Consider the following 26,420-nt stretch of genomic DNA (forward strand, 5'->3'; position numbering starts at 1 on the left):
AACCCGTGTAATACAATGGTTTTAAATATATATTTTTTTATTATTTGGTATATAATATTACATTTATTCAACCCGTACAATACATGTGGTTCTTATAGATATAACTTATTTTATTATTTAATATATAAAATTACATTGCTTCAACCCGTGCAATAAAGAAGGCTTTTAAAAAGATAATGTTTTATTATTTGGTATATAAAATTCATTTATTCAACCCGTGTAATACACGGGGTTATAACCTAGTATATATATATATATATAGGGTAGGGCTAGATAGAAAACCCTATATATATAAAAAACCCGAGAAAACCCAAGCTCCCGACATTTTTTTTTTTTTTGAAAAAAATAACACATGTAATATACATGTTTTTAAGACTTTTGGGCCAAAAAAATCAAAAAAGCGCCGAAGGGATATTAAAAAAAAAAAAAAAAAACAAGTTTCAGCAACTTTCAGCGAAATTCTGTTTTTTTTGCTTAACACGTGTTAGGAGCTGAAATTTGTTTATTTTTTTTAAAAAAATCCCTTCGGCGCTTTTTTGTTTTTTTTGGCCCAAAACACTCTAAAACATGTATATTACATGTCTAATTTTTTTCAAAAAAAAAAATGTCGGGAGGTTGGGTAAAAATGGCTTCCCATTTGGGTTTCCAAAGTTTTCTAAGAATTTTAGGGTTTTTTATCTAGCATTATCCTATATATATATATATATATATATATATATATATAGGACAAAGATCCGTTAGGAACCACCCTTTATTGCGAGAACCGCGAGAACCAGTGTGAACACAAACAGTAATACCTAAAAAAATCTAAAAAACACCCAAAAATTTTTTTTTTATTTTTTTACTATTTTTTATATAAAAATCGCTACTTTAGTATCCAAAAAAAAAAATTTTTTTTTTAAAAATTTTTTTTTAAAAAAAAAAAAAAAATTTTTGGCTACTAAAAGTAGCGATTTGAACATAAAAAATAGTAAAAAAATAAAAAAAAAATTTTAGATTTTTTTTTTATTTTTTTAGATTTTTTAGGTTTTTTGGGGGGTTTAGTTTTTAGCATTTTAGCTTGGGGGTGGGGGGGGGGGGGGGGGTGTTTAGGTTTTTGGGGGTGGGGGAGGGGGGTTTAGGTTTTGGGGGAGGGGGGGGGGGTTAGGTTTTTTTTAGGTTTTTTGAGGGTTTTAGTTTTTAGCATTTAGCTTTGGGGGGGGGTTAGGTTTTAGGGGGGGGGGGGGTGGGGGGTTAGGTTTTTTTTGGGGGGGGGTGGGGGTGGGTGGTTTAGGTTTTTGGGGGGTGGGGGGTGGGGGTTAGGTTTTTTTTAGGGTTTTTTTAGGTTTTTTTAGCTATTTTAGCTTGTGTTCACATTGGTTCTCGCGGTTCTCGCAATAAAGGTTGTTCTCGCATGAACCTTACCCTATATATATATATATATATATATATATATATATATATATATATAACAAATGATTAAAGTATTATACAACTTAGCTTAGAATGTTGTCGTGCCTTCCAACTGAATCTGACCTTGGTGCACCTCAACTGCTAGATGGTTAATAGTAATTAGTATAGTTGATAATAACTTTAGGGTTCAAAGATGAAACTTTTAATATGGGTTGTTTTAGTTTGCTTGTTTCTTCAACTAACGGGAGAAAGTATTAGATTCTTTGAGACATACCCACTTCCCCCTTAGCTGTTTTATACCCTGCTTTCCTTGTTACCCCTCCAAAGAATCCAAAGTGAAAAAAAGTGTCCCAAAAAGAATGCAAAAAAACACCCTTTTTGAAAAAACAAATTCAAAATACCAAGTTTTTTTCCTTCTCCATGAACACCATATATTATATACCATCCCTTTGATCTCAAAGCCAACAACACTTTCAAAACACACACCAATAGGCAGTATCTTCCATTTTCTTGATCAAATCTTATCACAATGGTTAACAAAGGCGTAGGCGTGTTTGTATGTCTTGTCATCATTGCGTTAGATATAACTGCGGGTATTCTTGGTATTAGAGCGGAAGCGGCTCAAAATGAGGTACGATAATGTTTATTCATTTGAACAAATGAATCAGTTTATAGGACTTAATGTGTGTTTTTGATGAATATAGGAGAAGCATTTGAGGTTGTGGTTGTTTGAGTGCAAACAACCAAGCCAAGAAGCATATAACCTTGGCTTTGCTGCCATTGTGCTCTTAATTGTGGCTCATGTGTTGGCTAATTTGCTAAGTGGTTGCACCGCTTGTAGTCATGAGGAAATCCATAAAGCTTCGCTTGGGAGACAATTGTCATTGTTATCACTCTTCTTTACATGGTACTCTTTCCCCTATCGGTCTCTTCGTTATACATGTTGCAAAAATTAACTTCTTAATGTATATCTTTTTTTTATAATTTTTCACTAAAAAATACTAGCTTTAGGCCCCCCAAAAAAATAGAGATTAGGTTTTAATGTGCCTAGTAATGAGATTTGGGTTCACTTCTTTTATATATGTATTCAGCCTCCGATATTAAGAACCGCTATTAACCGATTTATAATTTTGCATTTATATTTGATGTGTTACACAATGAAGTTAATTACGTTTTTCAATGTAACCCCAATAATGATGGTAAGTTATTATTGGAATTGTGAATAAAATAATTACTTTTATTACAAAAAGACAACACCGATTTTTAGATTCGCTTTAGCACCAGAAAAAAAAAAAAAAAAAAAAAAAAAAATTGAACACACCCCTAAAACCATGTAACTTCAAACAAATTGTTTTAAATGTAATTCAATTTCTTAACATATATTTTGTTAAAAATCACTCAAAATAGTCAACTTAAAATCCTATAACCGAATTATTAAAGATACAAAATACAATATGTTATAATTTTCCTTAAGATTGTTTTTAATTAATTTAATTAAAAAAAATGTGTTATTAATGGATCAGGGTAATCCTAGCCGTTGCTTTGGGCCTCCTGGTAATTGGGACAAAAGCAAATCATAAATCAAATGCTTCTTGTGGACTCTCGCATCATCATTTCCTTTCTATTGGAGGGATATTGTGTTTCGTTCATAGCCTCCTTTCCATCGCTTATTACGTTACTGCCACTGCTTCAATTCACTGAAAAGTCAAAATCAGCAAATGTTATATTTTGACTTTTTCTTCCAAATTAACATGTTTTCATTTTACAGTTTCGGGTTTCATGGATCCCTTTTATCATCCTTTGTATTGACTAATTTACACCTATCTAATGTATTGAACTTTTTAGTCTTCGTAGGAGTTGAAAGGTAATTTACCAAATGTAATGTGTTGAAATGAAATTGAAATGTTGTTTAATAAATTTAAGAATGGAAATGTATTTCACTTTCACACTTCTAATGTTATATAATATACACTCAATGTTTATCCCTGTCGTATGTTGCGGCGACAACGTCACGTTTGTGACTTTGTTGCACACGTTATGATAATGACATTAACGTAGTGTGACACATTTTTTTCCTTTATTGCACACGTTACGTTAGTGACATTATCGTGGTTAGGGATAGATAAAAAAAAAAGTATAATGTCTCACAAGTTGCAGTATAAAGTTGTAAAAATAATTTAGTGAAAAGAATTGAAATGTTAAAGAAGACGAAGTGTGCAGTTATTAAGTATATATAAATTGGGGGGGGGGGGGGGGGGGGGGAGAACAAAGTTGTTAAATATTTAGTTATGAGTCATTGTATCTTTTGCCAAAAGATTGATGATGAATGTGTAAAGTCAATAAATTTGAGGGTTAAAAAGATAACTTAAATAGGTTAAAAATGACATTTACAAAAGTTGAAGGGGTGAGGTTGTCGGTGGAAAACCCACCAACATTGTCATTTAAGACGACATAAATATCTAACTTATAATAAAAGATTCCAAATAATGCCACATGTCATTCTCTTCTTCAACCTCATAAATTTTATTTACAATTATTTAATAAATTTCTTTTAATATTAAATATATTAATAACTTATATATAAATATCATTTATTTTTATCCTTATCTTTATCTATAATTAATAAATAACTTCAATTTTGTAATTTAGACTCTTTATTTTTTACTTTTAGCCCAAAGTTTTCAATCTTTTGCAATTTAATCCCAACTCTTTTTTATTTTCAATTCTGGTCCACCATACTTATCATCTTTCCTAACTTTTTCGTTTCGTTCTAAATTTTGTGAGTTAATACACCGCAACGCACATCTATTTTTTTCGTATATTTTTTTCCGTTTGACTGACCCGTCACAGCACATCTATTTTTCTCCGTTTAACAAGTTCAACCAATGCGCGGGTTCTGAATTGACTTAATTATTTTTTTCTATGTATTAAGTTTCGGTTTAATTTCTTTGCAACGAGCGTTCATGATTCAAATATTTTACGTCTGCTTTTCGCCCGACGTTATTTTTTTCGTTTTTATTTAATTTGTTTTTACGAGCTTTTCCAATGTTGGTGGTCGATAACAGTGGTATAACATTGGAACTACTTGACACAGTTTTACAATAACCGCTGCAACGCAGGGGCTTAATACTAGTTTGTGAATATAACCATGAAAAATTGTTTTATAATTTTAACTTTTGTATTGCGTTTTAATTTCAACTAGTTATAAATAATAAAGTATAAATGTATAGTCTTAAAACTTATTAATTATTTGTCTAACCACCATCAAAATATAAATGCACAAATTCAATTACAGCTTTACTAAAAACTAGATCTAACGCTCGCCTATAAGTAGGTAGTGCAAGATCCCGAATCTATTTTTGTTCTCATTTAGAGATTTGTTGGAGGTGCATCATCATCTCGGGTTAAAGGGCCAACAAAAAGAGGCTTTAAAAGGGATTGTGAGGATTGGTTGCAGGAGTATTTGGAGGGCGAGGAATGAAGCCAAGCTTAAAAACAAACCGGTAAAGATAGAAGAGATTATTGGTGAAATAAAATCGGTAGGGTATTTAGGGTTTAAAAGTAGATCTTTAAATAAGAATGTTAGTTGGGTAGATTGGTGTAATTTGGTAAATATGTAATGTTCGGTTGTTTGGTCGCCTCGTTTTTGTTGATGCATATGTTTGTTGCCTACGTTATCAAATCATATCGAGTCTGTAATAGGAACGAAATGTTAGATTTCATGTTGTATTGATTCACTCCGTACGAAGTTGATATCTATGTTCGCATGAAGAGAGGAAGTCTATAAATAGGAGGTCAAGCGTAGTGTTAGGTATTCGTTTGTGTAGACAGGAAACATTGAAGTATTAATGAAACAATATTTAGAAGTGAATTTTGTTAATATTGTCGCCTAATGGACTGTTTGGCAACTTCTGAATGGTTAAGTGTTGAACTAGTAAGAGTTCTGAACCATTAAGTGCTGAAGTAGTAAGAGGTCCGAATCATTAAGAGCCATTATAATTTTTACCCATTTAGAGGCAAATGTCTGACCAATTCAGATTAGAGGTCTTAACCATTCAGACTCAGTATAATACTTAACCATTCAGATGCAAATGTCTAAACCATTTAGACATCTGCTCGTGAAACAAACATTCTGAATCATTAAGTACTAAACCAATAAGATGTCTGAACCATTAAGAGACTCATTAAGAGCTAAACAAACAGCCCCTAACTCTTAAATAGATTCCGCACGTTTAGACTAGGCTAATCAAGTTAGGACCTGAGCTTTCGGATCCAAGAACGGACCTACAAGTAGTATTAGAGCTCCGTCGTCCTGTCTACACAAACGGATACCTAACACTATGCTCGACCTCCTATTTATAGACGTCCTCTCTTCATGCGAATGTAGATATTAACTTCGTACGAAGTGAAACATCACCTTCGTGCGATGTGACTAGTTTACCTTCGCTTGGAAGGCCTGATTTGAAGAAATTCTGCAAAATTCAAACATTGATGACTTCTCTTCTTCTCATTTTTCTCATTTTTATCATTTTTTCAAACATCTAATGGTCCAAATGGCCTAATTTTCTCAAGGAATACGTAAAATCACGTTCTAACAAATCCTTGAAATATTTAGACCTAAAATCAACCGAAGTAATGATAAAATCATCAAAAAACATGAAATTGTGAACTTCACTTCGCCCGATCTTAAACTTCACCTCGCACGAAGATAAATTTACCTTCGTACGAAGTGAAACTTTGTCAAATATGAAATTTTAACTCCGTACGAAGTGAGTTCTTGGAAGTTTTGGATTTTATCTTTGCACGAAGATAGATCTGAAATCTTGGTTGTTTTTTTATCTTCGTATGAACTGGGATTTAACTGTGTTTCTTTGTCTATCTTCGCAAGAGGGTCAATTTCACACAAGGACAACTTTGCACAAGAATTTCTCACAACTTCAATGAAATGGATAACAAGTTTTATAATTCCTTCGCTACACCGTCCACATCAACTTCCACGTCGACTACTAAAAATCTAAATCTAGATAATCTAATGGGGATGATGCAAAAACCACCTAAGTTGATGAACTTAGAAGACTATGGTGGGCGGAATGAACATTTTTTAAACTGGGTACAAGCCAATTATTTCGATTGCTGGTATGCCATTGAGGAGAAGTATGTTGCTCCCACTAGAGAGAATGGGCTTGAAAAAACGTTAACCCAGCTTACTACAGAAGAGAAAGATAAATTCGTGAGAGAGAAGAAAATGATGAATATCTTGCAACAAGTTGTTAAAGAAGACATATTTACTTTGCTACAACATGAAGGAGATGCCCAGTCAATCTGGAACGCTTTAAAAGTAAAGTTTCAGGGTAGCACACAAATGATAAAAAGTAAAACAGCGCTACTCAAGAAAGAGTTTGACATTTTCATGGCTTTTAAAGGAGAAACGATGAAACAAGTAATTGAAAGATATTGTCATTTAGTCGTCGAAAGGAAACACTTAGGTATACGAAAAGAGAACGAAGAACTGGTTGACAAGTTGGCCGATACATCGCATCAGGGAGAATGGTCGACTTATCTAACAATTTTGAAAAACAGTTCAGAATATAATACTTTGAGCCTGGGTAAGTTCATCGAAAAACTTTAAGCGCATGAGCTTGAAATGTGTCACACCCTCAATTTCCACATGCGGAGTATTGTCGTGAGGCGTATGACTGACCAGGATCATGCCACCAATCATATTGAACAATCATTTAAAACATAGTAAATCCATCACCACAATACGATTAGTGACTAAAGTTCAAAGTCCAAAAACAATAATAAAGTTAACAACGGAAGTATATAGTTTTGAAAATCCAAACGCAACGACTAGACTCCTCCGCTGCAAGCTCCCGAGCTGTACCTATGGACCTACAAAGCATGTAGTAGGGTGTTAACATAAATTTAGCGAGTTCACGGTTTTCCAGTTTTATTTCCAAAAACGTATGTTGTTAAATTACTCATTTATAATCATTATGGGGAGCTACCCCATCTGTAAGCTACTAAACTGTATAGTACCGAATACTTGCGACTGTTGAGTTATTTGTACCCCAAGTCAATGTCTATCATCATTGACCAGTTGCCACGGTATAATAGTTCACGCCCGTCCTCCCCGGCACGGTGTGAGGTTTGTCAAGCCTAATAGCGCTATCAACTAATATCCCGTTCGCCAGGCCAGGCGATTAATCAGTATAGTAAGTGGGGACTTCGTGATAGAGTTTCGTTTAGTACGCTAAGACATGAAATATAAATAGCATCTAATAGTATTCCATCCTCAGAATACTAGGCAATCCCAAACCAGGGAAAGTGAAGTCCGTTCCCAACCACCGGGAATACATGCTTTTAGTAAATGTGTGAACTCACCTTTGTTTTGCTCGGCAGATTAATTACTTGTTTTAAAGTTGGTCAACCACGTCCTATTATGGTTACCAATAACAATTAGGTTTTTATGCAAGTAATCCACGTATTTTCTACACGTAACTAATAGGTAGCATGCAAGTTATAACATCACGTATCACATAAACAGACGTGTGGGCCATAACTGGATTCTCAACAAAAGCCCAATCAAGTGAACAGTAACATACCATTCAATATAAACAAGTGTGCGGCCCACTATATACAGCCCAATGATGAGTGTGCGGCACACATGAGGGTGTGCGGCACACGCAAGAGTGTGCGACTTCCTTATAGTGTGCGGTCATGCAGTTGACAGTTGTACAGTGTGCATCAGGCACTTGTACAATCTGGAATGTGTGGTCTCAGAAGTGTGTCGCCTTGCATCGTTCGATTGTATGTTGTTCTTCGGTAGTTGTAACATTCACGAGTGTGCGGTACACGTAGCAAATAAGTGTGTGGTGTGTTATACGAGATTGTACGTTATGCAGATTAGGTTGTACATCTCATGTGTGTGCGGTGTCAATTAAATCCTGCCGTAGACTCTGGCGCTCAACCGTATTCTACGGTTCGATCCCACTGATTCAAACAAGAAATCATTCATGTTGTCATGGTCCAAAACAAACAAAAACACGGATTTCTACATGAATTCCTATGAACCCGAATCATCAGCTAGTCTTTATAAACATGTAAAATCATAATCAGTTTATGAATACATATCACACCATATCATCAAAATGCTTAACACTATCAGATTCCGAGTTTTCACATAACATCAAATCATCAAAAATAGATCTAGAGTTCTATTTCATCTATAATCATCAAGAATCCCTTTTTGCACATAATCCCCTTGCATTTCTCCAAAATCTATTTACAATTAAAACAATTTTGAATCTTGATTCTAGCGTAACCCTTGACCTTTATCTAACCACTATGCATATTATTATCAAGCACAAAAATAAGATCTATGAACATCATATCAAACCTTTAACACACTAACATCAAGCAACTCTAGTTAAGTAAATCATCTTTCATACATTTACAACAAATGTCAAACATGTTCTTTATCAATACTTGATCATCATTATCAATCATGCCATATAAATAAACCATCAAACAAGCATAGACATTATCATGTATAAAAGAATCAAATGGTGTTAACACACTAACCGGAGGTTTGAGATGCAAGAGATTGTGAAATAAAAGAAAAGGGAAATGAATCTCCAAGAGTATGATTGTAGGCTGCTGTTGAAATGATTGAGAAGATGATACCGCCGCCAAATTACAAAAAGAGAGGAGAATGTTCTAGGGTTTCTAAAAGAGGAGAGAGTGTTTGTAAAAGGTTGTCGTCACAAAGATTTAGGGAAAACATTCTCTAGGGTTAATAGCTAGGGGGTATAAATACCCAATGGAAGATACCGCACACACATATGTGCGACCCAAATGTGCAGCCTACATCAGCTAAGGGTGTGCGGTCACTTGTGGGCTCACTGTGGACATGGGCCGAGTGTATATAAATGAGGTGTAGGAGTGTGCGGTCAAGAGGGTGTGCGAGATGATTTGGGTGTACGGCTGCCCATTCATTAATGCTTAATAATTTCTTGTAATAATTATGGCTCGCACATTCATAGATATATATATAACATTCAATATAATAAACCACATCTATTAATTTCACATAAGTAAAACATAAGGTGGAACTTTAGAAATTTACATATAAATCTAATTATGTAAAGGAAATTAAAGTTGAACCCAAGACTGGAAAGACTTGGGTATCTCTATTCAACTAATTGTGTAAGTTTGTGTGCAGGAACATCCGAGAATCAAAGTTAATCATGAAGAACGAGGTTCCTTGGCACATGACGAGAAAAGTAGTCGGGTTATTCAAATGAAAATTTTTCAGGCTATAATAAATTTGCTAGAACATTTATTTTCAAGAAAATTTTTGGAAAATTTTAAAAATCACAGAACTCTCACTGTTGAACAGACAAAACTTGTTGAAAAGACAGATTTGTAAATGTTTTTAAAATAAAAAATGCCAAAGTTTTGTAAATGTTTTTAAAATAAAAAATGCCAAAGTTTTGTCATCATGAAGGGAAGAAAGTATAAAAGAAAAATGTGAAGCAGTAATGGAAAGCGAATTGAGTTGATTCTCATCGGTCGGTTAATGTTTCTTTCTTTAAAAACAAAAATCCAAAATATGTTTTTGATTTTAGGGGGAGAACAAATTTGAGAAAATACAAAAAGTACAAAAACATGAAAAAGACAAAGAAAAATTTTTCGTGTAAAAAATAGTAAATGATAGTACATCAGTGGACTATCACACTATGCTAAAGAAATGTAGTGTTAAAAAGTGTTAAACATGTCTCATTGATGATGTGCCAGTAGACTTCGCACATTTAGTAAATTGTCTTTGAGATAAAAACATAAAGAAAAACTTTTTAATTAGTGGCTTAACATCTCTTGGATATACGGTCATTATATTTCTGTTTATACATGATAAAATCGAATGATGAAAGCAAGCACAAGCCATCATCTTTCATATGATGAACTTGTGAAGCGTGAAAAAATGGAAGCTTTGGCTTTCCAAACTAAGTTCCACTCCTTCATTTTGAGCCTTGTGTATAAACACTCAAGTGACTTACTAGAATCAAAGTACCTTAGCCCCGTCTAGCCTCCCTCACTTAGTTAATTCTTTTCATGATGTGTTGGCACATCCGGGTTGTAGAGTAAGTACTTGGACGCTTGAGCTTATGATTAGTTAGATTTATTCTCGTTATTTATGACCCTCTGAACCATCTTTGTGATAGTTTGTGTAGTGGTGAATCATATAATGAGGTTTTAACCTTCATGCTTGACATACATGATGCTACATGATTATCTATGATTGGACTTAGTTTAGGTTACTATTATTACCATATAAATACATATAAAACAAGGTTGAATTTGTGATGCTAATCAACCTATGATTAACCATCATAAACTTAGGCTAATATATCTATAATCTAAGATACTCGTTGATGATTCTAATGGGCAATTTGGACCCATGAAACCACATAACATAGTGTCATAAACGAGCTCTTAGAACTAGATATTACTTTCGTATACATACTTCCAATACTTTAAATTCCAAGTCCTAATCTTCCATCCTAAATCCATAAACTTACACACCTTCGTTTCCGCATGTAGGGTGACTTGGTGATTCCATCCTCAAACCTACAATACTTCACAGGATTATAAAGTTTGAAGCTTTGCAAAACCGTGCTTGACCCATTTTCGTTTTACACATTTTTTGGTGCAACATGTTAGTCTATTAAAAGCACAAACACCACATACTTTATGCAATGCACAAAACAATCCAAATACATGCATACTTACTTGTTATACTTGATTCATATTCTTGGGTGATTCTTATGTGATACACATGTCATTAACTTCGTACGACCCTCCATTTAACATGTATAGCGCTATAGGAGTAAAACATCACTCGTGAACAAGAGGTCATGTTAAATTTAATTCTTGTGGTAATCAGAGGATTGACTTGAATATTGCATGCCATTGATATGTTAATCTTGATAACTTAGGATCACCGTCACCAAATGCCACCACCACCGGCCACCGTTGTCGCCGCCACCACCCGTCACCCTCCATCGTCGCCACCGTCACTGACAACTGATGCCACCGCCGACTAACACCAGTACCATGCCGACCACCGCCACCCACCGTCGTCACCGCCCATCATTGTCGGTGCCACCACCCACAGCCGCCATCCTCTACCGCCGCCACTATCACCAACTGCCACCGCCACCCACCGCCACCACCCACTACCACCATCCATTTCCAATTTTATTTGGTCGTCTTTTCCTGCATACCAAACAAACACATGGTAATGATTCATTCTATTCACACATGGTAACCAAACAAAACTATAGAATGGTAATAATCCATTTCATTCCTTTGTCCTATCTCGTCCATTCCACTCCCCGTCCACTTCATTACCCCATATCAAACAAACTTATACGCTTCCTTAAAGGGTAAAAAATAATCCTGGAAACATTTTAGGTGTTTGTATCATATAAGCTATAATTAAAATATTTAATCAGCAACATTACAATTTTCACTTTTATTGTCAATAAAGAAATTTACTCACGTAATCATTATAAATTTACGTATTTCAACTTGATTTCCTCACAAGGTAAATAAGGATAAAGGAAAACAGGCCCTCAAAAGGCCCAAGTTGGTCACTAATGGACGCAAGAACCAGGCCCAGACTAGTAACAACTCGCCATCTATGGATCAGAGGCCCATGAAAAGAACCAGGGTGAAACGTGATGAGCCATCCCCTTTCAATTTCGGATTGGGTGGGCAAGTGGGTTTTGGTTTCGAGGCTAGTGTGGTAAGAGAGGAGGATAAGGAGACTGGAGATAGGGGTGCCGATTCCTATGACTTAAATATCAGAGCTGCGTTTGAGCACTCTTGCTCAAGTAGAGTCGCGGAGAATCACGAAGTTATTAACGGGAATGTGGTAGCCGATGGGATTTCAGCGGAAGATTCTAGGAACTTTATTGAGAAGGAAGTGGAGAACACGATAGCGTTTGGATTGGGAATTGGCGTTGCTCTTAACGATCACATCATCTCATCAGGAACGCTATTTTCGAAAAAGGTAACAATGGGGTTCATCAATGGATGTTATGTCGTTAATATTAGAGGTATTGGGGGTGACACGAAGCCTGGTTGGATCAGAAGTCTCAAAATCAAATTTGGAATCGATTTTTTAGTTTTGCAGGAAACGAAGAAGGGGGATGTGTCTGTAGCGGAGTTAGCGAGGTACTGGGGAAATAACAATTTTGGCATGGAAAGTGTTAACCCGTCTGGTCACTCGGGGGGTTTGATTTGTTTGTGGAATAATTCGGTGTTTAATCAGACAGGGGTGTCTAAGGAGAGGAATTTCTTGCATATCAGGGGTAGTTTAGTCGGTGTCGATAAGGCGGTGAAAATTCTGAACATTTATGCCCCTCAGGGGATTCCGGCGAAGAAGGATCTGTGGGAGGATCTGGCTGCTCTCATATCTGTTAATGATGGGTTATGGGTGGTTATCGGGGATTTCAATGCGGTTCGGTTCCCAGAAGAGAAAAGAAATTGTGCTTTTAAACGGACCTGCGCTAATAATTTCAACTCATTCATTTATGATACAGGTCTTCTCGAGTACCCCATCAATGGGAGACCGTTTACCTATTGCTCGGATAACGGTAAGAAGATGAGCAAGTTGGACAGATTTCTTATTAATTCGGAGTTTTTCAACTTGTGGCCGCAAGCGTGTTTTCAGGTGCTCCCAAGTATGTGGTCTGATCACATTCCGATTATTCTGAATATGAAGGCTGTTAATTACGGTGCTCGGACGTTTCGGATATTCAACTCCTGGTTTGGTAAAGAAGGTTTCGAGGAGGCTGTTATTGAGGCGTGTAACAGTTTTGTCTATCATGGTGGGCCTCCTGATGTCCAGTTTATTAGGAAGCTCGGCCAAATTAGAAATAAACTTAAATCATGGAGGAATGTTATGATTAAGAAAGAGGGTGAAGTGGTTTCGGGAGCTAAAGAAAAGTTGGAGGAAATGGAAGCTCTGCTCGAAAGGAGGGATCTCACCGAGGAGGAAGAGTGGATTTTCTCGGAAAATAAGAAGATTGTCCTTGAAGCGGAATTGTTGTTAGCAAAGGATCTCAAACAGCGTTCCCGTGTCAAATGGGCCAAGGATGGGGACGAAAATTCCAAGTATTTCCATTCTATGATTAATAAAAGGAAGGCCTGCAACGCCATTCGTGGCTTGGAGGTGGAAGATAGGTGGGTTTCTAAACCATCCTTAGTTAAGAAAGAAGTTTTTAAATTTTTCAGGAGCAACTTCGTGGAAGAATGTCAAAGTCGGTCGTCTCTCAACTTCTCCAATTTAAAGAAACTTTCGGTTACGGAGGCTGCTGGGCTGGAAGTTCTGTTCTCGAGGAATGAAATTAAGACTGCCGTCTTTGAATGTGGGGGAGACAGGGCCCCGGGCCCATATGGTATGAATTTTCGGTTTTTCAAGTGTTTTTGGGGGCTGTTCGAGGAAGACTTTGTCGGTATTATGGCTTCATTCTTCGAAAGTGGGTCGATTAATAGGGGTGTGGGTCGTCGTTTATCACCCTTATTCCGAAAAAAAGAGATTCGGCTAGTCTGAACGACTTCAGGCGTATTAGTTTGGTGGGGGTGTTAAACAAAGTGGTCTCCAAAATTTTGGTCAGCAGACTCAAAAAGGTCATTGGTTCTGTTATCTCGGTCTCTCAATCGGCCTTTTTAAGCGGGAAATACATTCTTGATGGGCCTTTAATAATCAACGAAGTCTTGTCTTGGCTTAACTTCGTAAAAGGAAGGCGTTTTTTTTTTGAAAATTGACTTCGAAAAAGCTTATGATAACGTCAATTGGAATTTTGTGGTAAACGTTCTTCGGCGAATGGGGTTTCAAGATAATTGGTGTAGCTAGATTTTCGGTGTTCTTTCTTTGGCTCAGGCTTCGGTGTTAGTTAATAGGTCCCTGACCTTCGAGTTCAAGTGCGATAAAGGCATGAGGCAAGGAGACCCCATCTCTCCGTTCTTGTTCGTGATAGTGATGGAAGCGCTCTCTTGTATGCTTGACAAGGCCTGCGAGGTTCAAATTATGAAAGGGGTTCATCTTCCTGAGGACGGGTCGTTAGTGTCGCATCTCTTCTATGCCGATGATGCGTTTATTATCGGGGAGTGGTGTAAGGAGAACGTGCTTAATGTGGTTAGAATTTTGAGATGTTTCTATGCATGTTCGGGCTTAAAAATCAACCTTGGCAAATCTAATATTTACGGTATAGGGGTTGGTAGTTCTGAAGTGGATGATATCGGTGGAGGTTGGGTGTAAATCGGATTCTTTGCCGTTTAAATATCTCGGCCTATCGGTTGGAGCTAACATGAACCGGATCGTTAATTGGAGGCCGGTTTACGAGATTTTTGACAAACGTCTCTCGCTTTGGAAGTCCGTTGTGTTATCTATCGGTGGGAGGGTGACGCTAATTTGATCAGTGCTCGAAAGCCTCCCTTGTTATTATTTTTCGTTATATAGGACTCCAGCTAAGGTAATTGCAGATTTGGAGTGTTTGATCAAGAAATTTCTGTGGGGTAGCTCGAGTGGGGTGAGGAAAACTCATTGGGTTGCTTGGGAGAGGGTGGCCTCGCCTAAAAAGGCTGGGGGTTTGGGTGTTTCTAAGTTTTCGGATATTAACATGTCGTTATTGTGTAAATGGGGATGACGTTACAAAACCGAAAAAGACAATTTGTGGGTCAAGGTTATTGACGCTCTGCATTCGGGAGGGTCTGAGTGGGTTTTCTTGCCGATTAAGAAGTCTCAAAGAGGGGCGTGGTAGAACATTGCTTTGGTTCTGAACAGAAGCATTTCTGGGGCCTCTCCGACCAGAAAATCTGTTCAAAGGGGTAGTGGGAAATGGAGAGAACATATTATTCTGGTTAGACCCATGGATGAAGGATATCCTTCTGAAAGACTGCTATCCTAGTTTATTTCAGCTTGAGGTGGTTAAAACATGTTTGGTTAAGGAACGGATGGCTGGAGAGGGTTTGTGGCTGTGGCGGAGCGATCCCGTTTCTGCAGAAGAGGTGGCAGAGTGGGTCAAGCTGCAAAACGCCTTGAGTGAGGTGGTGCTTTCCAGTGGGAGAGACGGATGGATTTGGCTTGGCGATCGTTCTAAAGTGTTCAGCATCCGCTCGGTCAAAAACCTTATCTCGGGCAATTTGAATGCCAGCAACTGGTATGTTTTTGAGTGGAGCAAGTGGGTGCCGGATAAATGTAATGTGTTCGTGTGGAGGATGGAAATGAACAGGATTCCAACTTCAGATGCTTTGAGTAGAAGGGTATTAGTGTGGGTTCGAGATTATGTCCAATGTGCAGCAGTGAAGACGAGTCTGCAGAATATTTGTTCATCTCTTGCGGTGTCGCGGCGGTTGTCTGGCAGAAGGTCAGCAGGTGGTGCCGCATCCCAAATATTTTCGCTTTTTCGATTAGTGATCTTCTGGAGGTGCATTATCATAGCAGGATTGGGGGTGCTGAGATGTATACGCTCAAAGGGATTGTTATAGTGGCGTGCTGGTGTTTGTGGAAGGCTAGGAACAGGGTTGTTTTCTCTTCTGGCCAGGCAAAAGTGGATGATATATTCAGTGAAATCAAATCGTTAGGCTTCATTTGGTTCAAGAATAGATCTAAGTTCAAGTTCATTAGTTGGTCCGATTGGTATAAATTTGTAATTATTTAGTTCGGGTTGTGTTTTATGTTCTTTGTGTGCTTTTGCGTCTCGTTTTTTCGGGTATCGCGTGTTTTTTAATGAAGTTCTCCTTTCAAAAAAAAATATGAATTTTCAACTTGATTTCCTCACAAGGTAAATGTTATCCTATGATAATTATGCGAATGAGATCACCTTGGTAACGAACATAAATGTTCGAAGTGTCATTAACTATAGTGTCAGTGTGGATTATAATTAGTTAAGGCTAGTGGGTATGGTGAGGGTCATCCCCAAGGGAATGGGTCGCCATGTAGGACGCCATATCACCGGGAGTGAGGATGGGCCTAAAGGTGATGGACCAAGGGGGTGGAGGATGAGGCCCCACACTATTTATAAAAACAATTAAAAATATTAAATTGATTTGATTTTATTTTTGGGTAAAGGGTTACCCCGGTGAATTTTATATTACCAAACCAAACAAAACAAGTAAGGAAGAGAGTCTTCCTCAGTTCTCAGGTATGACACGCCACACATGAGTAACACCAGTTCAAGCTACCCTAAACAAACAACCTTAAACGAAAACCACAGCTCACATAGCTAAAATTACAAACAAAAAACACAAATAGCACTAACTAGCCACAATCATCGTCTTCAATCAGCAAACCCCTCGGAAGCTTCCAATCATGAAGAATCGAGTGAACTTGGACCGAGCCTTTAAATCTACACGTGTGAAGTTTCAACCGCACCGTAGTGAGAATCACCTCGACTAACTTTTCCGGAGACCGTTTCTTGTTCGAGAATAGCCGAGCATTTCTCTCTTGCCAAACAAATACGCTGTCGCGGCCACCACCAGCTTCGAAATTACATGTTGGGCCATTTTAGACGTAGCGATCCCCACCAAGTGATCATAAATAGAGTTCCATTGTTCACTAATATTAGACATTCCAGCTCTATCTTTCACACCACTCCCAACTTTGGATGCAAAGTTACATTCAAAGAATAAGTGTTCGTGAGAATATGGACCAGTCATACACAAAGAACAGCAAAGAAGATTAAAATTAGTGTTGCCCGTCGCCGACCACTTAGCCATAACATCATGTGTCTTCAATCTTCTATTCACTAGGAGCCACATAAAGAACGAGTGGTGAGGAACCGCTTGAGGAAACCACACCACCTTCCCCCATGAGACATCATTCTGAGCATGTCGTACATCATCCCATACCGTCGATGTACTGAAATCTCCCTCTATACCCAATCGAGAACGCCAAACTAGCTTATCTTGCGTGGATTCAGTCAAAGTAATCGGCCTCATATTTAGAAGAGAAGGAAATCTAGAGCTCCATGCACGCGGCCACAACCAATCTCCGTCAACGTAAACCTCCGCGACCATAGTATTTAGAGTAAACCCCGCATTAGCAATCAACCTTGGCGTGATGACATTGTTGAGAGGACACACATCATCCCATTTATCATACCACACATCCGTGCACCTGCCATCGCCCAACTTTGTCCACACATGATTCCGAACAATGAGTCTAAGAGTTAGTAATTTCCTCCATCGGAACGTTATTTTTTAATGGAACGTTATTTTTTAACGGAACATCCCAAAAGCTCCTTCCACGAATACGGTAAGAATGGATCCATTTAACCCATAAAGATTCTCGATTGGTTATAAGGCTCCATATATGAGTAGTCATAAGAGCATTGTTCATATCGACCACTCTTCTAATCCCCAAACCCCCTTCATTTCTCGGCAATGAGACCCGGTTCCAATTGACCTTCACTTTCCCTTTAATATTATTACCTTGAGCCCACAAAAATCTCTGCATTCTTTGTTCAAGTTCACAAACAACACGTTTAGGAATAATAAAAAACGAAGCCCAAAAAATATGCATAGCAGAAAGAACCGACCGAATCAGTTGAATTCTCCCAGCAAACAATAAGCATTTCGTCTTCCAATTGGTTATACGCACCTCCATATTCTCCACCAGCCTTCTACAATCATTATACTTGAGTCTAGTTGACATAAGAGGAACACCAAGGTATCGAACTGGCAAATTACGCTCTTCAAAAGGCATAATACTAAGGATTCAGTTTTGACCGCAGTGGTAACATTACCAAAGAAAATCGTACTCTTTAACATGCTTGGAACTAAACCCGACATATTCTTGAAAACATTCAACCCCTCCATAATAACCAACGCTGATCTGTGATCGCCCCGAGCAAAAATAAACAAGTCATCCGCAAAACATAGGTTAATAATTCGTTGTTTCTCACATTTCTGATGAAACTTGAATTCGGAAAGATAAATCAACTTGTTACTGGAAAATTAGAGTTAGAATTTCCATAACAAGCGTAAACAAATACGGAGACATCGGGTCTCCCTGACGAAGACCGCGCTTACCTTTAAAATAACCATATAAATTCCCATTGACGGACAACGAAAACGAAGTTGAAGTAACACACGCCATCACCCATCGCACCATATTCGTGTGAAACCCAAATCCAATTAAAATTTTCTCCATGTTAGTGCATGCGTCTGTCGACTTCGTCTTGTATCGAGTCTTGTATATATTTAGATAGATCAGGGCACGTTGTACGAGAAAATGTTAAAATTAGGCTTGGAGGTAATTCCGCACGAAATTACCCTATGGTAATTCCGCACGGAATTAAGCTGTAATCTCGCACGGAACTTAATTCTGCATGGAACTTAATTTCGTGTGAGTAATTCCGCATGGAATTACTCTGCCTATAAATAGGGGTGTCTTGATTTCATTTGTAATTTTCCGGCTCGAGTACCGAAGTGCTGCCGAAGTGTCTACTCGCTGTAATTCTTTGTCAAATCAATCAAAAGACTATTTAAAGTGTATTCTAGCTGAATTGAACTTGATAAGTCTGTTTCTGCCTTTCGTATTGAGCAAAAACTCTTCTGATCGACTCGTTCGGGACTGAAAACGATCCTACAAGTGGTATCAGAGCTCAGGAGGAAGAGTTCATACCAATTCAGCTGCAAATTCTGATTTCTACACCTTTTTTTTCAAATTGAACTTGTTTTCACGGTTAAAATGACTTGAATTTTTCACAGTATACTCGCTTTCATGTTTTAACAAACCCTTGAGAGTTTCAGAACTAAAATCAGCCTATAACTTGATCAATTTGACAAAATTCAGCTCGAGATGATGACATCAACATAATTCCGCACGGAATTAGGGGTTAATTTCGCATCAGAAGTTAATTTCGTTTGAAAAGTTCACGCGAAATTAGTAATTCCGCACCAAAGTTGTAATTTCGCTTGAGTCGTTCCACGCGAAATTAGTAATTTCGCTTGAAGTGCTGATTCCGTTTGATAATCTCGCACGGAATTACAATTCTGTTTGAAAGAGTGTCACTTCGAACGAAATTAGGGTAATTTCTTTTGAAAGATATTTCGTTTGAACAAGAAATTTCGCACCAGAGTGTAATTTCGTTTGGACAGGATATTTCGTTTGAAAGGGATTTCGTTTGAAAAAGTTAATTTCGTTTAAAACTGTCTGATTGTGATATTTTGAAAACCAAATCATGGAAGAGGAATTCTACAACGCATTTGCTACTCCGATAACCATTACTCAGCAAGCAATGTTGGAAAATGAAACGGGCACGATGCAGAAACCGCCTAAACTCATGAACATTGAGGAGTATAAGGGATGGGAAGAACGGTTTGAGAACTGGGTTCAAGCAAATTATTTGGATGCTTGGGAATGTATTGAAACGAAATATGTTAGACCGACGAATGATGACGAAGAGGAGATTGCTATCAAAGATCTTAGTGCGGATGAGAAAAAGAAATACAAAAATGAAAAGATGATGATTAGTTTATTGCAACAAGCTGTGAAAGAAGATATTTTGGTTTTATTACAACACAGTGGGAGTGCATATTCGATTTGGAAAGCGTTAAGATCTAAGTTTGTTGGAAGTCAAGAAATGATTAAGAACAAAAAATCGCTTCTGAAAAAAGAGTTTGATCTATTTCATGGTTTGAAAAATGAAAGCACAAAGCAGATAATTGAAAGATACTGCAATTTGTTAGTAAACATGAAGAGGGTAAGCATCACAAAGGATAATGAAGAGTTGATTGAGAAACTGGCAGATGCATTGCCATATGAGACTTGGGGAACGTACCTGGTGATGCTAAGAAATAAGAAAGGGTTTAATACTCTAACACTGAGTAAGTTCATTGAAATACTTGAAGCTCAGGAGATGGAGCAAAAGAAGATTTCAAGAATTAAATTTTTTAATGGTGAACAAGATATTGGGCTATATTACAAAGCAGGGTTGAATGAAAAGACCAACATGTCACCAAAAGTTGAAACTGCATTCAATGCAAAAAGTTCATCGGGAGGTTCATCTAAAGGATCAAGCAGCAAAACGAGTTTTTCGTCATATCCGTCATTTGATCCAAACTTGACAGCAACAAAGAATAGCAAGAAGTTACAATGCAACATTGTGTTAAATCTTGAAGATGATCAAGATTATTCAGAAGAAGTTGCAAAAAGTCACGTGTCTTTGTTGAGAACTGTGTTAGAATCATATGGTAGTTTAGTCGCAGGTCGGATCGGGAATCCAATGCTGACAAAAGAGGATTACGATCAGATAGATGCTGAGGAGATGGAATTGATGGATATAAAATGGTGTTTGGCGAGTGTGTTAAGAAGAGCTGAGAAATTCAAACAGATCACGGGACGAGATGATTTCCGTGATGCATGTGTTTCTACTTTATGATTTGATAAATCTAAAGTTACTTGTTTTCGTTGCAGGGAAAAAGGGCATTTCAAGAGGGAGTGCACAAACCGCGAAGCAAGTGGAGTTCAAAATCCGTTTAACAACAATGATTACTATCGGAAAGCGATCTATTGTCAAGTTGCTCAACAATCACATCAACAAGCACCGCAGGTGGCTCATGGTAAGAAGATAATCGAGGATTCTTCAAAGAGAGCAAGTATGGTGAATCATGATGAGAAGAAATCGTCAAAAGGATTCAATTGGGACAAATACGTTTCAGTTGATGGTAAAGCATGTTTGATAGATCAAGATGATGAAAAGTTACCAGAAGGTTTTAGTTGGGAAAATTTCAGTTGGGATGACTATGATCCTAACAAAACTTCAAGTCACAAAGCTTTTGTTGCTCGAATTGAAGAAGATAGTGATAATGGTGATGATTATTATGCAAAACGAATGCAAAAACACTTAAAAATGATGGAAGAGAGTGACAGTGAAGATGAAAAAGCTAAAAAGAAAAAGAAGAAAGTTAAAACCCCAGTCAGCAGTGATGATGAAGAAATTCCAGTAATCAAGAGAAAAGTAAAGAAAGTTCCAGAATTCAAAGTTGATGAAGGAGCAGATGCAAGAAAGATTTCTGTGAATTGTGAAAACTGTGAGATAATAAAGAAGAAAAACATTGAATTGATTAACAACATGAATAGGTTGAAAGAATCATACGACGTTCTGAACAAAGCCATGAATCAATACAACGATACAAGCAGTGAACAAGCAACAACAATGAAAACACTTCAAGGGGCTTTCATGACAAAACAGAAAACCGTCAACAACTACATTGAGAAGTGTGCTGTGCTGGAGCAGAAGCTGGAGATTCAAAGAATTGAAACAGAAAGAGTTAATAAATTGTTAAAAAGTTACTCATGTTCTTCTTATGTCATTGACAAGATTTATCCAACTGTTGAAGGCATGAAGGCATTTGAAGAAGAAGCATCTGAAGAAAAGAAGATAGACACAAAGAAAAAGACTGATAAGAAAAATTCTGGTAAGAAACAAGGTTTCAGTTACAACAAGTGTCCACCCCCACTGGAAAATGGATATTTGCCAAGAAATCCAAATTCTGAAAGAGTCGAAAATACAACCAACTTAGTGTGGGAGTCTGAACCGTCAGTCAATTTGCCAGAAAACATTGATGTCACGTTTACATCATCAGACACTGATCATGAGTCCGAGTTAATAAAGAAAGTAGTCGATCAGGTGTTGGATAAAGATGAAACAGAGGAGTCAAAGTCGGAGTCAAAACCAGAGTCAAGTCTGAATCCGACACATCATGTTCAAAAGTCAAACAAGGCAAAAGAGTTTATAATAATGAATTCCTGTTATCAAAGTCTAATTTGAATGATGAAACGTTCAAAGTTGCATATACTTTGAATGATTCTGACAAATTATATTCTGATGAGGAATTTCCAATAAGAGGTGTCAAACCTGACATGATTAAAAAGATTTTCAAACTAACAGAAATTAATATTTTTGAAATAAAAGATGTTAATCTTACTGAAAAACCTAAAAATACACCTCAAGAGTTAAATAAAGAGAAAACAAGAAAAAGGGTTACAGTTCTGGTTTTGGTTTTCAAAAGAAACCAAACCATACCGGTTATTTCAAAAAGAAAGGATTGGGTTTTGTACCACCAGAAAATTATAAAAATGATAAAACTTATAAACCAAAAACTGTATTTGTTTCAGGAGCAAGTTTGGAAGAAGAGGAGAAAAGCGCATTCTGGAGACAACCAAACAAAGAATTCCTTGCAAAGAAGCAAGATGAAATGAAGAATGAAGCTGCTCAGAACAAAGAGATGAGAACCTGTTTTCAATGCAAAACAAGTGGTCATATTTCCAGGAATTGTCCCAAGGCAATACAATCAAAACAGAGAGTTTTTTTTTTAAATGAAAGAAAAGATTGTTGAAACTGAACCACCAACTGAACCATTTATTGTTTTCAAAAACTCAAAGTTTGAAGTTGGTGAATGTTCAAAAAGGTTTTACAAGAAGAAAGCAAAACTTGACAACCAAAAATGAGTTGTTAAGAAATCTGTTGAAAGTTCTAGCGATGATTCTGATTCGTCAAAGTTAGAAGAGCTATCTTCTGGCGATGAATCTGATTCCACAAAGTCAGAGGAGCCACATGTTGAACCAAAATGTGAAAACTCGGTACCTCCAATGGATGATGCAAATTTTCCACCATTGAGTGTTGAAAATTTTAAAAAAAAGGTTGAAAAAGTTGAGATTTCAAATCAATTCTTTTCAGAAAAAGAAGAATTTGATATTGAAAAAGCCTTTAACCCCAAAGTAAAGCATATTTTTGGAAAAATGATCGATGGGAAGGTCAAAGGGGTAAAGGAATTCTACAAGAAGAAGATGAACGGTAAGAAATCGAGTGTAGGTGACTCGGAATCTCCCAAGGACTGTCAGGCTTGGGAGAACATTCTTAACTGAAAAAACCTGACTTGCCGGAGCTCCCAGGTTGGTAACTGTGGAGCAGGAATCGACATCATTCTTTATATCAGGTTTGATTGTGCATACCTACAAGTGGCATTTTTCTTGAAGAAATTCACGAAAAGTGATTTCGTCCTACAAGTGGTAAAGAAGTTTGATCTTACAAAGTGATTAATCAAGGTCATTAATTTGAACTTGGTGTAATCCTCATTACAAGTAGTGAAAAACAATGTGATGAACCCCTAACCTACATGTGGTAAAATCAACAAAACTTATTTTCCGGAAAAACCATTTTGATTAAAACAAACTTAAGTGTTTTGAAATCATAATGGGAAAATAATTTGTTGAGAGGGGGAGTTCTGATTGTTTATGCCAAGTGGATCACGAATTGAAGCGATTCACCACAGTTGTCATTTTACATGTACAGTTTGTTTTCAAATTTCTTTAAATGTGTTTGCATTTTAGGGGGAGTAGAATTTTATTTTAGAAAATTCAAAAACATTAGAAAATTTGAAAAAACCAAAAACATGATAAAATGAAAATGTAACACCCCAAAAAGATTTACTAGACATAAAAGTTAAATCAGTTAAAGATTTAACTTAGTTAATGGAAATGATACAAATATTAGTAATGTAATGAAAAAGGTATAAGATAATAAGAAAATAAACTAGAAGGGCCAAAGGTGTATTTATAATAAAAAAGAAAAGAATTAAACCCAAAACACACACAATATGTCTGGGGATCGAAAAGAACAGGAGCACAAGGGGAAACCCTTGTTTCAAAGAATCAAGCAATTAAACTTGAAGTTGAAGGATAATCCACTGCATGAACATCAAATAACGCTCTAGTGAACTCGATTATTGAAGTGGTAAGTTCAATTCTTTGAAATTATGATTTTGTAGGAAGTGGGTTACAACCCTATATTGAGTTCATGTAACAAAATGTGTAAATTGGAGTTAGGAATGCCCTCTAGAACAAGAATCATGCTTGATTTTAGGTCATTGAATGATTTTAGTATAAACCCATTTGATAAAAATATGTTATGAATGAGATGATCAAAAGTAGAAGTAATCATGTGTAATTCTAAGATATGATGTTGTAATACTTGAAATGTTAAATAAATAAGTGAAGGTTAAGAAGGATTTATGAATTTGGTTGATTGTTGGTCAGTTACTAGATGAACTAGTAGGATTATGTCTTTGAATATTTGCACAAAATGTCCTATCAATGCGAAACCCCCCAAGTGTTCGATAAAATGTCTAAGAGAACAAATATGTGAAATTTGTTCATTTTTGATAATGTTGTCATATGAGGAATTATAAGAATGATGGAATGATATAGTTTGGGCTAAAAGAGTGAATGTATTAATGTAGGCGGAAAAGAAGAAAGCTCAAACGCTAGGAAAATTGGAAAGCTCGCAAGATCGAGGTATGTTGTTTTATGCATACAAACTTTATTTTGTAACTTGTCGTTTTATATCAAAATCATAATTATGGTAGTCCGTAGTAGTTATGTTATAGATAGCATGACCCGTCATAAACGGGTCATATGAAAAGAAAGTTTAAGAATGATATTGTGTTATGATCGGTTTGTCTCGAATAGACCGTATATTGGAAAGTTATGTAAGAAAGGAATGTAATTACTCGAACCATTATAAACGGATTGGAGTTGATGAAAGTACGAAAGATGAAAGGAGTGTATTCGTCTGGGGTAAATGGACCGAATGGAAGTTTATGTTACGAATGTAATTACCCGTTTCTAGCGGGTTAATAAATGTATGTTTTATCTCAGTAATGAGATAGTATGTTTTGACCCGTTTCAATGGGAAAATAATGAATGATATGTTTTATCTCTATTTTGAGATAAGTATGTTTGACCCGTTTCGATGGGTAGTAAGTGCAAGAATAATGTGAAGACACGACATAGATGAATTGATTTATTAGATAAAATGTAACATAGTTAATGGAATTTAACTCTTCAAGTTTGTTGTTTGATGTAGGTAAATTCTCTACATAATGGCTTGGCGACTTGGAACGAACACACACGAATCATGTCCATCATGCGCTTCCGCTACTTTGTAATTATGTTATGGGTCAAAAATACTTTTGTGGTATATAACTTTTATTTAGTAGCTAGACCTTAAAGCTTAACATGTTATGTCTTTTGAACGTGCCGTAGAATTTCTTGAAATAATGATGATTGTTAAAAAAAAACAGGGAACCGCTCATGTTACGGACGGGTCATGCCCAATTTTTGTTAGAAATAGTATGTCATTAATAATATTTCCGAATTTGCATTAAGGGTGTTTCAAATACTTTTGATACAAATAAATTATGTTTAGTTGTTAAACTTTAAATCTTAGTATGCCACGTCTTATGTGTAAACTGTCACACCCCGAAATTATCAGAGCATTGGCGTGACTGGACTGGTATCTTCATTGCATAGCGGAAGCAAATAAGCTAAGTCTATCTAGAAACTGAACGCCCACTAAGTACTCGAGTCTCCAATGGTCCTCCTATTCCAACTGTGCCTTGACTTTGAAAAGCAACCTGAGAAAGAAACATGCGAAAAAGTCAACATAAAGTTGAGCGAGTTCATAGTTTGTTTGTAAAAGATCTGAAATAAATCTTTTGAGTTGTGAAAGATTTGAAATAAATCTTTGGAATAACCGGTTTTCGAAATGGTATTGGGAAAACGAAATTAAAAATCATTTTCTTGTCCAGTTATATGAGGACTTTGTATTTGTAACGATCTATGATCGTAAAACCATGTATTTGTAAAGTATGTATAACCGTCAATGCCCACCCTGACTTTAACTCTATGCCCGTATAATCCTATACTTAAATTTGTATAAAACATGGTTTTTATTTTGTATAAATCAAGCGTTTTGTAAGCGTGTATGATTAAAAATCCCTGGTATGTAGCAAATAAGGAAAAAGAGATCACCAATGGTTTGCAAGGCCATTGATATGTGTGAAGTGCAAGTAGGGAGACTCAAACCTAGCGGATTTATGCGTTGGGCACAAAGTCACCCCAAGGTCCGTTTCTAGTTTGTCCTGGGGCTGGGCTCGCTACATCCAGA

At 36.7% G+C, this 26,420-nt stretch overlaps 4 protein-coding genes and 1 long non-coding RNA gene across 5 annotated transcripts; 4 read left to right on the forward strand and 1 right to left on the reverse strand.

Annotated features, from left to right (window-relative positions):
- The first annotated feature begins 1,790 nt into the window (after window positions 1–1,790).
- On the forward strand, window positions 1,791–3,340 carry LOC110885166. Its single transcript, XM_022132854.2, has 3 exons — window positions 1,791–2,023; window positions 2,097–2,299; window positions 2,916–3,340. The coding sequence occupies exons 1-3, from the start codon at window positions 1,922–1,924 to the stop codon at window positions 3,091–3,093; spliced, it is 483 nt and encodes a 160-aa protein (XP_021988546.1). The 5' UTR covers window positions 1,791–1,921; the 3' UTR covers window positions 3,094–3,340.
- An 8,757-nt stretch (window positions 3,341–12,097) lies between these two features.
- LOC110881777 lies at window positions 12,098–14,014 on the forward strand. The gene has a single exon (XM_022129932.1). The coding sequence runs from the start codon at window positions 12,098–12,100 to the stop codon at window positions 14,012–14,014; it is 1,917 nt and encodes a 638-aa protein (XP_021985624.1).
- A 384-nt stretch (window positions 14,015–14,398) lies between these two features.
- On the forward strand, window positions 14,399–14,879 carry LOC110881778. The gene is made up of 2 exons (XM_022129933.1): window positions 14,399–14,599; window positions 14,676–14,879. Exons 1-2 carry the CDS (start codon window positions 14,399–14,401, stop codon window positions 14,877–14,879), a joined length of 405 nt encoding a protein of 134 aa, XP_021985625.1.
- A 1,978-nt stretch (window positions 14,880–16,857) lies between these two features.
- On the reverse strand, window positions 16,858–17,481 carry LOC110881779. The gene has a single exon (XM_022129934.1). The coding sequence runs from the start codon at window positions 17,479–17,481 to the stop codon at window positions 16,858–16,860; it is 624 nt and encodes a 207-aa protein (XP_021985626.1).
- A 6,609-nt stretch (window positions 17,482–24,090) lies between these two features.
- LOC110881858 lies at window positions 24,091–25,650 on the forward strand. Its single transcript, XR_002559914.2, has 3 exons — window positions 24,091–24,206; window positions 24,712–24,766; window positions 25,338–25,650. It is a non-coding gene; the product is annotated as an uncharacterized LOC110881858 (long non-coding RNA).
- Window positions 25,651–26,420: the final 770 nt, after the last annotated feature.

The sequence above is a fragment of the Helianthus annuus genome, chromosome 10 (assembly GCF_002127325.2).
Source record: "Helianthus annuus cultivar XRQ/B chromosome 10, HanXRQr2.0-SUNRISE, whole genome shotgun sequence".
In the NCBI taxonomy this organism is placed as follows: domain Eukaryota; kingdom Viridiplantae; phylum Streptophyta; class Magnoliopsida; order Asterales; family Asteraceae; genus Helianthus; species Helianthus annuus.

Bases quoted from the DNA above. Each gene is read 5' to 3' on its own strand.
- LOC110885166 (XM_022132854.2), top strand. From the start codon at position 1,922: ATGGTTAACAAAGGCGTAGGCGTGTTTGTATGTCTTGTCATCATTGCG. The intron at 2,024-2,096 runs GTACGATAATGT...TGATGAATATAG, and splicing joins CGGAAGCGGCTCAAAATGAG to GAGAAGCATTTGAGGTTGTG. The intron at 2,300-2,915 runs GTACTCTTTCCC...TTAATGGATCAG, and splicing joins TTATCACTCTTCTTTACATG to GGTAATCCTAGCCGTTGCTT.
- LOC110881779 (XM_022129934.1), bottom strand. From the start codon at position 17,481: ATGGTCGCGGAGGTTTACGTTGACGGAGATTGGTTGTGGCCGCGTGCA.
- LOC110881777 (XM_022129932.1), top strand. From the start codon at position 12,098: ATGGATCAGAGGCCCATGAAAAGAACCAGGGTGAAACGTGATGAGCCA.
- LOC110881778 (XM_022129933.1), top strand. From the start codon at position 14,399: ATGAGGCAAGGAGACCCCATCTCTCCGTTCTTGTTCGTGATAGTGATG. The intron at 14,600-14,675 runs GTTAGAATTTTG...TTTACGGTATAG, and splicing joins AGGAGAACGTGCTTAATGTG to GGGTTGGTAGTTCTGAAGTG.